Genomic DNA, 13,413 nt, shown 5'->3' with positions numbered 1-13,413 from the left:
ACACAATACCCTATAATGACAAAGCAAAAACAAGATTTTTGATTTTTTTTAAACAAACACCTCATTTATATAAATATTCAGACCCTTTGCTATGAGACCCGAAATTCAGGTGTCAGGTGCATCCTGTTTCCACTGATCATCCTAGAGATGTTTCTACAACTTGGAGTCCACCTGTGGTAAATTAAATTGATTGGACATGACATGATTTGGAAAGGCACCTGTCTATATAAGGTCCCACAGTTGACAAGGCATGTCAGAGAAACAATCGGCTTGAGTGGTCAAAGGAATTGTCCGTAGAGCTCCGAGACAGGATTGTGGCGAGGCACAGATCTGGGGAAATGGTACCAAAACATTTCTGCAGCATTCAAGGTCCCCAAGAACACAGTGGCCTCCATCATTCTTAAATGGAAGAAGTTTGGAACCACAAAGACTCCTCCTAAACCTGGCTGCCCGGCCAAACTGAGCAATCAGGGGAGAAGGGCCTTGGTCAGAGAGCTGACCCCGATGTTCACTCTGACAGAGCTCTAGAGTTCCTCTGTGGAGACGGGAGAACCTTCCAGAAGGACAACCATCTCTGCAGCACTCCACTAATCAGGCCTTCATGGTGTGGCCAGACAGAAACGACTCCTCAGTAAAAAGCACATGACAGCCCGCTTGGAGTTTGCCAAAAGGCACCTAAAGACTATCAGACCATGAGAAACAAGATTCTCTGGTCTGATGAAACCAATATTGAACTCCTTGGCCTGAATGCCAACCGTCACGTCAGGAAGAAACTTGGCACATTTACATTTACATTTAAGTCACCATCCCTAGGGTGAAACATGGTGGTGAGAGAATTACAGTATGCTGTGGGGATGTTTTTCAGCGGCAGGGACTGGGAGACTAGTCAGGATAGAGGGAAAGGTGAACGGAGAAAAGTACAGAGAGATCCTTGATGAAAACCTGCTCCAAAGCGCTCAGGACCTCAGACTGGGGCTAAGGTTCCCCTTCCAACAGAACAACGACCCTAAGCACACAGCCAAGACAACGCAGGAGTGGCTTCGGGACAGGTCTCAATGTCTGAGTGGCCCAGCCAAACCCGTTCTAAAATCTCTGGAGACCTGAAAATAGCTGTGCAGCGACGCTCCTCATCCAATCAGAGCTTGGATCTGCAGAGAATGGGAGAAACGCCCCAAATACACGTGTCAACTTGTAACGTCATACCCAAGAAGACTCGAGGCTGTAATCTCTGCTAAAGGTGCTTCAACAAAGTACTGAGTAAAAGGTCTGAATAATTATGTAAATGTCATATTTTAGTTTGAAAAAATCTGTTTTTTTGCATTATCATTATGGGATATTGTGTGTAGATTGATGAAGAAAAAAAACAATTTAATCAATTTTAGAGCAAGGCTGTAATTTAACAAAATGTGGAAAAAGTCAAGGGGTCTGAATACTTTCCTAATGCACTGTACACTTGTGTTTGTAGCTCTGAGGTTCTACACTGCTTTGCGCACTGAGGGACTGAGTTGTCCTTACCTTTGCCGATCACCAGACCACACTTGTCTGCAAGTATCGTGTAGGTGACCTCCTGCAGTCCCCCTGGTGAGCCCATGACCCAGTCCCCGCGGCCTCGTCCCCTTCCTCTTGGTCCTCCAGAGCTTCCAAAGCCATCACGTTCCTGCTCCAATTACATGTAAGATAATGACGTTATTATCCCCATGGGGAAATGTTGCTTGTGGCATACATTAAAACAAATCATCAAGCATAGACAAATCAAGACAATTACAGACAATAAATACAGTGCCTTGCGAAAGTATTCGGCCCCCTTGAACTTTGCGACCTTTTGCCACATTTCAGGCTTCAAACATAAAGATATAAAACTGTATTTTTTTGTGAAGAATCAACAACAAGTGGGACGCAATCATGAAGTGGAACAACATTTATTGGATATTTCAAACTTTTTTAACAAATCAAAAATTGAAAAATTGGGCGTGCAAAATTATTCAGCCCCCTTAAGTTAATACTTTGTAGCGCCACCTTTTGCTGCGATTACAGCTGTAAGTCGCTTGGGGTATGTCTCTATCAGTTTTGCACATCGAGAGACTGACATTTTTTCCCATTCCTCCTTGCAAAACAGCTCAAGCTCAGTGAGGTTGGATGGAGAGCATTTGTGAACAGACGTTTTCAGTTCTTTCCACAGATTCTCAATTGGATTCAGGTCTGGACTTTGACTTGGCCATTCTAACACCTGGATATGTTTATTTTTGAACCATTCCATTGTAGATTTTGCTTTATGTTTTGGATCATTGTCTTGTTGGAAGACAAATCTCCGTCCCAGTCTCAGGTCTTTTGCAGACTCCATCAGGTTTTCTTCCAGAATGGTCCTGTATTTGGCTCCATCCATCTTCCCATCAATTTTAACCATCTTCCCTGTCCCTGCTGAAGAAAAGCAGGCCCAAACCATGATGCTGCCACCACCATGTTTGACAGTGGGTATGGTGTGTTCAGGGTGATGAGCTGTGTTGCTTTTACACCAAACATAACGTTTTGCATTGTTGCCAAAAAGTTCAATTTTGGTTTCATCTGACCAGAGCACCTTCTTCCACATGTTTGGTGTGTCTCCCAGGTGGCTTGTGGCAAACTTTAAATGACACTTTTTATGGATATCTTTAAGAAATGGCTTTCTTCTTGCCACTCTTCCATAAAGGCCAGATTTGTGCAATATACGACTGATTGTTGTCCTATGGACAGAGTCTCCCACCTCAGCTGTAGATCTCTGCAGTTCATCCAGTGATCATGGGCCACTTGGCTGCATCTCTGATCAGTCTTCTCCTTGTATGAGCTGAAAGTTTAGAGGGACGGCCAGGTCTTGGTAGATTTACAGTGGTCTGATACTCCTTCCATTTCAATATTATCGCTTGCACAGTGCTTCTTGGGATGTTTAAAGCTTGGGAAATCTTTTTGTATCCAAATCCGGCATTAAACTTCTTCACAACAGTATCTCGGACCTGCCTGGTGTGTTCCTTGTTCTTCATGATGCTCTCTGCGCTTTTAACGGACCTCTGAGACTATCACAGTGCAGGTGCATTTATACGGAGACTTGATTACACACAGGTGGATTGTATTTATCATCATTAGTCATTTAGGTCAACATTGGATCATTCAGAGATCCTCACTGAACTTCTGGAGAGAGTTTGCTGCACTGAAAGTAAAGGGGCTGAATAATTTTGCACGCCCAATTTTTCAGTTTTTGATTTGTTAAAAAAGTTTGAAATATCCAATAAATGTCGTTCCACTTCATGATTGTGTCCCACTTGTTGTTGATTCTTCACAAAAAAATACAGTTTTATATCTTTATGTTTGAAGCCTGAAATGTGGCGAAAGGTCGCAAAGTTCAAGGGGGCCGAATACTTTCGCAAGGCACTGTACAATGAGAATAGAGTGCAGCGATGCATAATGATCCAACATTAAATTAAAACTTTTTACATACAGCAACGAGACACTCACCAGCTAGTACAGATATACCCTGGGTGCTTAACCCAAGCATGGAGTGACATTTATTGACAATGTCATTCTGATAAGACATTTCAAACAATATATTAAAATACATGCCATACAATATCTTATCAACCCTGATATCGTCTGTGCCTGCAAAGTCAACCAAAGGTATGACATATCTGTAAACTGTATTTGACTAGGAGTTGCAGATCGTATCTGCATATCTAAATGGTAAATCACTTGTAATGGCCACCTGAGCAATACACGCCAGGAGATTCCAGCAACATAGGCCAAGTCCAAAATGTCTATATAAGGTCCCACAGTTCCATATGTAGTGCACTATTTTTGACCAGAGCAGTATGCAGGAAATAGGATGCCATTGGGATGCAGCCATGGGTCAAGAGGCAGCTTGGTTGGAAATAAATTGACTGGGAAATAAGAATCACAAGTAGTACGTGTGCTTGCTTGGCACATGAGTTTTGTGTTTTGTGCCGAGTGTGTATGTGTGTTTGCTTGATGTTATGCGTTTGTGTGTGCACTCTACTTGTCCATAATGTGTGTGTTCTGTGCAATGTGTTCCTTGCTCTGAGGGTTTACTTGCAAGCTATTCATTCGTTCTGTCTTTGTGTGTGTACCTGTGCTGTTTGGGTGAGCTCATTGATGAGTTGGACAGCGTGCTGACACCTGTCTGGTTGTCCCATCACTTGGGCGATGCGCTCTGGGCTGATGCCATCATCTGTTGGTGGGAGGGAGTAGGGTCAACACTAAGCTAACAGTGGTGACTGACAGCAGATACAGCCACACACCAACACACAGAAAGTCGCCTTTCCACATATATAATCGGTCATGGTACGATAAGAGACATGGCATACCCCAATATAATTCCAACTCTACCTTCGTTCATATGACACATCTGACATATGTTAAAAGAAATACACGCACACACCTGGTTTGAATTGGATCCTCACTCCGGAATCTCCCTGGATCTTCTTGATCATCTCACCACTCCTGCCGATGACAATCCCCACTGCAAACCTGGGTACAGCCACCTGAAGGGAGGGATTGGCCTGAAGCATGTGAGCTCAAACATCAAGGGTGTGTTCAAAACGGCACCATAGTCATTGGTTGTGACATTCACTGGACGTCCTGCACATTGCATTCTTACATCCAAAGTACATCCACCCAATCTTGACGCAAAGTCGTTTCGGCCACTGTGCAAGTCTCCCTGGTATTTGTCGCGGATGATCTCCATCACCAATTCCCGCGCTTGCTGTGAAGGGGAGAAGAAAATGGGATTCAAGTGATGGTACATCCCAGAGGTGACAGATGGAATAACGGGATCTTCAAAGAGTAAAGAGTGACCACCTAAATGCATTTTTCAAAGTGCAAAATGATCTGTATCACAAATCAGAAAAAGTCTAAATAATTGTCAACAGAAAGCCTCACTGGAATGTAGAGGAGGGTCTGTATTGGATTGAAAAGTGAGGATTTCTGCAAATAATTCTGCGTGCACCGTGGCTGTTGACTGAAGCCGCACCCCACCCACTCTTCACTCACATGGACCTTGTAGGGATCCCCAGTGATTCTCAGGGGTTTGTCCACCCCGGTGGGCATGGGGCCGTCCTGGATCATCATCATCTTCACTCCTATTCTCTCCTAAGAAAGATCACACAGTGAATGAATGTGTTGTGCAAGTTGTTTCCCTCTCAGTCAGCTGAACGCATCGCTTAGTTCATAGAACTGTGGTTATACGCGTAACCATCCTGGGACAAACAAAGCAGTTTCAGTGTAGAATCTTGCAATTGTATCTAGCTTTGAAAATTTGGAGCTATTATCTATTATGACCCCAATGCTGAAAGCTTAAGACGTTCATGTCTATGTCTTCCGTTTCCATCTATGACACTTGCAAGCAGTGCAGGGCTTGTTAGAAGGGAGTGTCACAAATCCGCACAGAATGACTGGGGAAAATCAATTGATTCTCTAAAGAACATGACATCATACACAAAGATTGCCTGATCCCTGATGTTTTCCTAAAACTTTCCAATAACCTTCTGACGCATTTCAATAATTTCAAAGCATACTTCCTTCAGACAGAAATGTGGCATTACCTGATTTGATATAGCTTTGTTTTATTTTATCATTTTTGTTGAGATAATGCCTAAAAGGCCAGCTTAAAAAAAATGATACCCCAAAGTATCCTAACATAGATAATTGAAGAGCTTGATGGTCCATGTTAATACTATCTTAAAACAAATCTACATGTTTTACAGGGCAGTAAATCTCTTACAGAAAACACTTTTTAAAATATAGTTCAAATGGCATCTCTTGCAGGTACAACATTTTCAATTATAACAATAAGCTTTGCAAGTTGAAAAAGGTTAGCCTGGATCCCGGACTATAGGTTCCTGCTTTTAGATCTGCCTGACTGAATGAATCAAACCTCTTCTTCTTAGGGAAGCCAATATGAACCTGAGAAATATTGCTTTGATAGCCTAATCGTCATCTCAAAAAACATGTTTCCATGAAATATCCACTTTCAATGAATTAGGCCTGCTGTCCACAATTAAGTGTATAACTAACACTGTTAGTTTTTAAAGGAGAATGTGATATCATGTATGAATCAACTTGCTTTTGTAACCTCCCCAACTCACCTTCTCCGATGGGCATGGCGACTCGCACCCAGTGAGGTAGTTTCACAAAAGTGGTTGCCTTAGAAATATTAGTGACTACCACTGACGCAGAGACACACTAAGTAGGGAGAGTGTGGAGAAACAAATCCTGTGCTAACAAGCCTCGTGAGCTTTGTGGTAATCCATACGAGGGAGATAACGAAAATGGTGAACATGGTACAAGGAACTGCCAAAATAAAGGAAACAGCAATAAGTGTCTTATTAATAGGGTGTTGGGCCACCACAAACCGCCAGAACAGCTCCAATGCGCCTTGGCATAGTTTCTATAAGTATCTGGAACTCTATTGGAGGGATGCGACACCATTTTTCCATGAGAAATTCCATAGTTTTGTTGGTAAAGGAAAACACTCTCAGGTGCCACTCCAGAATCTCCCATAAGTGTTCAACTGGGTTGAGATCTGGTGACAGAGACGGCCATGGCATATGGTTGACATCGTTTTCATGCTCATCAAACCATTCAGTGACCACTCTGTGGATGGGGGCATTATGTTGGAAGAGACCACTCCCATCAGAATAGAAATGATTCACCATAGGTTGCAGGTGATCACTCAGAATGGCTATGTATTTATTGGCGATTACCTTTCCCTCTAAGGAGTTGAGTGGACCTAAACCATGCCAGGAAAATGCACCTGTCATGACGTTGCCCTCTTTGGGTACAGCAAGCCCCATCCCCCTCTCTCTGTCTCCTACACTCAGGCTGCTGCGACCTCAGGTCATAAATTCCTGGAGCAGATCATCTCCTCATGGCCACAGTATAGAGAGTTTTCACAGAGAGAAAAAATGAATTTCTTCCACCTCACAAAACTTGAGGTCCGAACAACATTTATGTTCTGGAGAAGGTATAACAGATCGGTGAAGAATCCAGCTACGAACTGGTCCGTTTGGTACAATTTTGTGAAACTCATGGGAGACAATACGGCCAAATTACCATAACACTTTATATAATAGCCTCAGTTATGAGGCTTGCATCTAATTGCTGTACAGGATGAATGAGGAATGATTAAACTATTTGTGAAATTATGGGATGCTATGTAATGATGTAATGTGAGAGAATCGTATTTCTGTGTAAAGTTTCAATTAAGTCACTGGCACGCCCCCATGAACACAGTTAGGACCTGGCGTCATGAGACAGCCTTTTTCTGCTCTTCCAAATAAAACCCCCACCTTGAGAATTTCTCAACAGACCATGTTTCTCTAAATTACGAGAGGACAAAAGGTTGCAGACCTGCTTACCTTGATAACGAGAGGGCCAAGGTTTGAGACCAGACTGCTGAATCTTTTAACCATCCCACGTGATTAAACTCTTAGACTATCGATACCGACAGAATAAGAATAAGTCTTTGATATTAATTACTAGTCTGCAGCTAGGAATTCAGGTATCATTGCACGCAAAGACCGACAACCAACGAGACATCTATCTATAACGACATGAATAAATGTCACTCTGAACTATCCATTCTAACCGCGACAGAGAGGCCGGACAAACTCTTCAACAGAAACAAACTTTTCAACAGAGATCCCGACAACACACTGAGCGCAAATATTAGAGGTCAACCGATTAATCGGAATGGCATAACACTCGGAAATCGGTATTTTTGGACACCAATTTTGGACAGCTTTATTTAACTAGGCAAGTCAGTTACACATGGTTGATGATATTACTAGTTTATTTAGCGTGTCCTGCGTTGCATATAATCGATGCAACGCAAGGGGATGATTTAACAAAAGCGCATTTGCGAAAAAAGCACAATCGTTTCACGACTGTACATAACCATAAACGCCAATGCCTTTCTTAAAATCAATACACAGAAGTATATATTTTTAAACCTGCTGTCACACCATGACCATAGTTTGCTTTGTATGTTTCTATGTTTTGGTTGGTCAGGGTGTGATCTGAGTGGGCATTCTATGTTGGATGTCTTGTTTGTCTATTTCTATGTCTGGCCTGATATGAATTTTAAGTACAGAAAAGTATGGTCCACCCCATTGGGTATCTCACCACACCCCCATATGCCATGTCTTGAAATATGCTGATTGTAAGTTTAATTGTAATCTGTCTTTGTAAAACTTCTGACAGCCAACTTTCTATGTCTGCCCATGACTTTTGGACTTTAAAGCACTCCCAGAAGGCATGCATTATTGAGACCGTGCTAGTTTAACACTTAAGATATGACACTGCCATTGTGCTGTAGAATTTGTGAATTTTGTTTCTTGTATAATACATTCTATACATTAGTTTATACTGGGTTCAGCATACATTTTCATTAACTCTAATTTTGTTGGTTATGTTCCAACACTCCATCTTGTGCCTATATCAGTATATTTTAAGTCTTGATTCCAATAGTCTAGAGATTGTCAGTTGGATAGGATTTCTGCAAGGTTTGTATATATTGCCTATCATATACGTATCAAATAGGGTTCCATCAACATTGCTCTGATGTCCAAAAGATTTCAGGTGGAAATGTTTATATATATAACTTTTAAGTTGCATGTATTGGAAAATGTCTACCTTGGTCAGTCAGAAATTGCTTTTGAAATCTGTGACGGAAATAAATGAATTTCCTATTACTAAGTTATTTACGGTTTTTATGCCTTTATTTTTCCATGTGGGCCAATTCTGAAAAGCTATCCAAGGATTGTTTCATAGGGTTGTTTTTTTAGGGAATAATATTGATTTGTTTAATTTTCTTCCATATCGTTATAGCGTTATTAACTATGAAGTTGTTAATGTTCTGTGTGTGCTGGTAACTCACCAGCATTACCACTTTCCCAAATTGGATCCTTTGTTCGTATTCGGAGTGGACTTCTAGTCCGACTCAGGAGGTGTGCACACCATCCACCGCTTCAGAGTATATTACTTGCTAATGTTCCGTCTCTGGACAATAAAGTAGACGAGCTCAGGGCGAGGATCTCCGTCCAGAGAGACATCAGGGACTCTAACATACTGTGTTTCATAGAATCATGGCTCACTTGGGATATACTGTCGCCTCCATACAGCCAGGTGGGTTCTCAGTACATCGTGCAGACAGGGAAAAATAAATCTCTGGGAAGAAGAAAGGTGTGGTGTATGTTTCATGATAACATACAGAAACTCAAGTTCTTCTGTTCACCCAATCTAGAATACCTCAATCAAATGCCGACCGTATTACCTCCCAAGAAAATTCTCTTCGGTTAGTCACAGCCGTGTATATACTCGCTCAAACCGATACCACGACGGCCCTCAAGGAACTACACTGGACTTTTTGCAAACTGGAAACCACATATCCAGAGGCTGCATTTATTGTAGCTGGGGATTTAACAAAGCAAATTTGATTAAAACACTACTGACGTTCTGTCAACACATTGACAGTAGTACTCGTTCTGGAAAAACACCTGACCACTGCTAATCCCCCTTTCGAGATGCCTACAAGGTTCTTCCCAGCCGTCCCTTTGGCAAATCAGATTGCGACTCCATTTTGCTCCTTCCCTCCTATAGCCAAAAACTCAAACAGGAAGTACCCGTGCTAAAGTCTTCTCAACGCTGGTTCAATCCATGCTTTAAGATTGTTTTGATCATGTGGACTGGGATATGTTCCGGGTAGCCTATGAGAATAACATTGGCGTTCCCACTGTGACTATTAAAACCTACCCAAACCAGAAACCGTGGAAATATGACAGCATTCACACAAAACTGAAAGGGTGAACCACCACATTTAACCATGGCAAGGTGACTGGGAATATGGTGGAATACAAAACAGTGTAGTTGTTCCCTCCGTAAGGCATTCAAACAGGAAAAATGTCAGCAAAGAAAGTGGAGTTGCAATTCAACGGCTCAGACACGAGACGTATGTGGCATGGTCTACAGACAATCACGGATTACTGAGGGAAAACCAGTCACGGACACTGACGTCTTACTATTGGACAAGCTAAATGAGTAAGACATTTACGCGCGTTAACCCTCGCAAGTCTGCCGGCACAGACTGCATCCCTAGCAGCATCCTCAGAGCATGAGCAGACCAGCTGGCTGGAGTGTTTATGGACATATTCAATCTCTCCCTGTCCCAGTCTGTTGTCCTCACTTGCTTCATGATGTCCAACATTGTTCCTGTACCCAAGAAAGCAAAGGCAACTGAACTAAAGTACTTTTCTACCGCTTTTGATACGGTAGAGTATTCCATTCTTGTGGGCCGGCAAAAGAGTATTGGTGTCTCTAAGGGGTCTTTGGCCTGGTTTGCTAACTACACCTCTCAAAGAATGCAGTGTATAAAGTCAGAACATCTGCTGTCACCAAAGTTTCGATCTTAGGCCCCACGCTATTCTCAATTTACATCAACAACATAGCTCAGGTAGTAGGAAGCTCTCATCCATTTATATGCAGATGACACAGTCGTACACTCAGCTGGCCCCTCCCCGGATTTTGTGTTAAACACTCTACAACAAAGCGTTCTTAGTGTCCAACAAGCTTTTCTCTGCTCTTAACCTTGTTCTGAACCCCTCGAAAATAAAGGTCATGTGGTTTAGAGCTTGAGGTAGTCACCTCATACAAGTACTTGGGAGTATGGCTAGATGGTACACTGTCCTTCTCTCAGCAGATATCAAAGCTGCAGGCTAAAGCTAAATCTAGACTTGGTTTCCTCTATTGTAATCGCTCCTCTTTCACCCCAGCTGCCAAACTAACCCTGATTCAGATGACCATCCTACTCATGCTAGATTACGATGTAATTTATAGATCGGCAGGTAAAGTTGCTCTAAGCGGCTAGATGTTCTATACCATTCGGACATCAGATTTGCCACCAATGCTCCTTATAGAACACGTCACTGCACTCTATACTCCTCTGTAAACTGGTCATCTCTGTACACCCGTCGCAAGACCCACTGGTTGATGCTTATTTATAAAACCCTCTTAGGCCTCACTCCCCCCTTTCTGAGATATCTACAACAGCCCTCATCCAACACCCGTTCTGCAAGTCACGTTCTCTTAAAGGTCCCCAAAGCACACACATCCCCGGGTCGCAAGTCTTTTCAGTTTGCTGCAGCTAGCGACTGGAACGAGCTGCAACAAAAACACTCAAACTGGACAGCTTTATCTCAATCTCTTAATTCAAAGACTCAATCATGGAAACACTGACAGTTCGGGCTATGTTGCGTTATGTATTGTTGTGTTCTAACTTCTTGCCCTTTGTGCTGTTATCTGTGTTGACAAATGTGTGTACCATGTTGTTGTCATGTGTTGCTACCATGCTGCTACCACGCTGTGTTGTCATGTGTTGCTGGCTTACTATTTTGTTGTCTTTAGGTCTCTCTTTATGTCATGTTGTTTCTTATCGTGATGTCTGTTTTGTCCTATATTATTATTTTTACCCCAGCCCCCATCCCCGCCGGAGGCCTTTTTGTAGGATGTCATTATAAATTAGAATTTGTTCTTAACTTACTTGCCTAGTTAAATAAAGTTGAAATAAAAATAAAATGACTATCACCCCGTAGCACTCACTTGTGACTTCCTGATGTGCCACTCCCAGGTGGTGAAGGTAGGAAACAACACCTCCAGTTCGCTGATCCTCAACACAGGGGGCCCACAAGGGTGCGTGCTCATCCCCCTCCTGTACTCCCTGTTCACCAATGACACCGTGGCCACGCATGCCTCCTTCAACGTCAACAAACCAAAGGAGATGATCGTGGACTTCAGGAAACAGAGGGAGCACGCCCCTATCCACATCGACAGGACTGCAGTGGAGAAGGTGGAAAGCTTCAACTTCCTTGGTGTACACATCACTGACAATCTGAAAAGGTCCACCCACACAGACGGGAGGCTGAAGAAATTTAGCTTGGCCCCTAAGACCATCACAAACTTTTACAGATGCACAATTGAGCGCATCCTATTGGGCTGTATCACCGCATGGCAACTGCATCGCCCGCAACCGCAGAGCTCTCCAGAGGGTGGTGCGGTCTGCCCAATGCATCACTGTGGGCACACTGCTTGACCTCCATGACATCTACAACACCCGATGGATGTCACAGGAAGGTCACAAAGATCATCAAGGATAACAACCACCTGAGCCACTGCCTGTTCACCCCACTATCATCCAGCAGGCGATGTCATTAGAGGTGCATCAAAGCTGGGACAGAGGGACTGAAAAACAGCTTCTGTCTCAAGGCCATCAGAATGTTAAAAAGCCATCACTAGCACGCTACCACCCGGTTACTCAACCCTGCACCTTAAGAGGCTGCTGCTTTATGAACATAGAATCACTGGCCACTTTAATAACGGAACATTAGTTACCTTAATTAATGATGTTTACATACTGCTTTACTCATCTCATGTGTATATACTGTATTCTATTCTACTGTATTTTTGTCAATATCACTCGGACATTGCTCGTCTTAATATTTATATATTTCTGAACTCAATTATTTTAGTTTTAGACTTGTGTGTATTGGTAGATACTCCTGCACTGTGGGAGCTAGGAACACAAGCATTTCGCTATACTCGCAATAATATAAAATAAAAAAATTGTGTATGTGACCAATACAATTTGATTTGAAAATAGACTTTAAAGGTTCACAGGATTAGCATGCACATCTTCAATATGTACTGATTGTTCCTCTTTAGTTCATTTAACAATATATTGCAAGTAAAAGCTTGGGTGGCGAGTTGACACAATTCCAAGTCCGGAAAGTTAGGAAGATGTAAAACTTATTTTATTCTATGAGTTTATCTTGCCCACATAAAGTATGTTATAGCAGAGTTTACTTTTTTAAAGAATGTCTTTGGTAGAGGTAATTGATATTACAGAGAATAAATATAAAAACGTTTGAATGAATGCCATTCTGAAGAGGTTTATTCTAACAGTAAGATTCATGGGAAGATTGTTTCATTTAACTAGATCTGCTTTCATCCTGTTGAGTAATGGGATCAAGTTACCTTTAAATATTTATTGTTTGTTGTCACTTGTTAAACATCATAAGTGTTAGATATTTTTTGTGGTCCATGAGATATTATTTTTCCTAATGCCATTATTTCATTTTTTCCCCATGTAAATTTTATATCCTGAGATTTCAGAGTTCTGAAAGTTTTCAAAATTAGTCAGGTATATCAGGAGATCGTCGGCAAATAAATGTAGTTTATATTCCTGTTTACCAATACTCTGTTAATACCTGTTATGTTTGGGTCCTGTCTCAGTTCAATTGCCAAAGCAAACATGAGGGGGGAGAGAAGACATCCCTGTCTTGTGCCCCTTTCTAAACCAAATTCATCAGATAATGTACT

The 13,413-nt window shown here is 42.1% G+C and overlaps 1 protein-coding gene across 9 annotated transcripts in view; it reads right to left on the bottom strand.

Annotated features, from left to right (window-relative positions):
- The window catches only part of LOC135545911 (far upstream element-binding protein 3-like), an 87,622-nt gene that overhangs the window by 34,310 nt on the left and 39,899 nt on the right, over nt 1-13,413 (bottom strand). For 6 of the 9 annotated variants that reach the window (XM_064973891.1, XM_064973917.1, XM_064973926.1 and 3 more), the window contains 5 exons: nt 5,035-5,133; nt 4,643-4,747; nt 4,424-4,526; nt 4,113-4,213; nt 1,516-1,660 (listed from right to left, as the gene is read on the bottom strand). In XM_064973891.1, the coding sequence (XP_064829963.1) occupies nt 1,516-1,660; nt 4,113-4,213; nt 4,424-4,526; nt 4,643-4,747; nt 5,035-5,133 (553 nt within the window). The remainder of the gene's footprint in view (nt 1-1,515; nt 1,661-4,112; nt 4,214-4,423; nt 4,527-4,642; nt 4,748-5,034; nt 5,134-13,413) is intronic. The other 3 variants (XM_064973900.1, XM_064973935.1, XM_064973941.1) reach the window with 1 other exon arrangement.

The sequence above is a fragment of the Oncorhynchus masou genome, chromosome 1 (assembly GCF_036934945.1).
Source record: "Oncorhynchus masou masou isolate Uvic2021 chromosome 1, UVic_Omas_1.1, whole genome shotgun sequence".
Taxonomy (NCBI): domain Eukaryota; kingdom Metazoa; phylum Chordata; class Actinopteri; order Salmoniformes; family Salmonidae; genus Oncorhynchus; species Oncorhynchus masou.
Note: the sequence above shows the minus strand (reverse complement) of the source record. Positions and strands in the feature narration are given on the sequence as shown.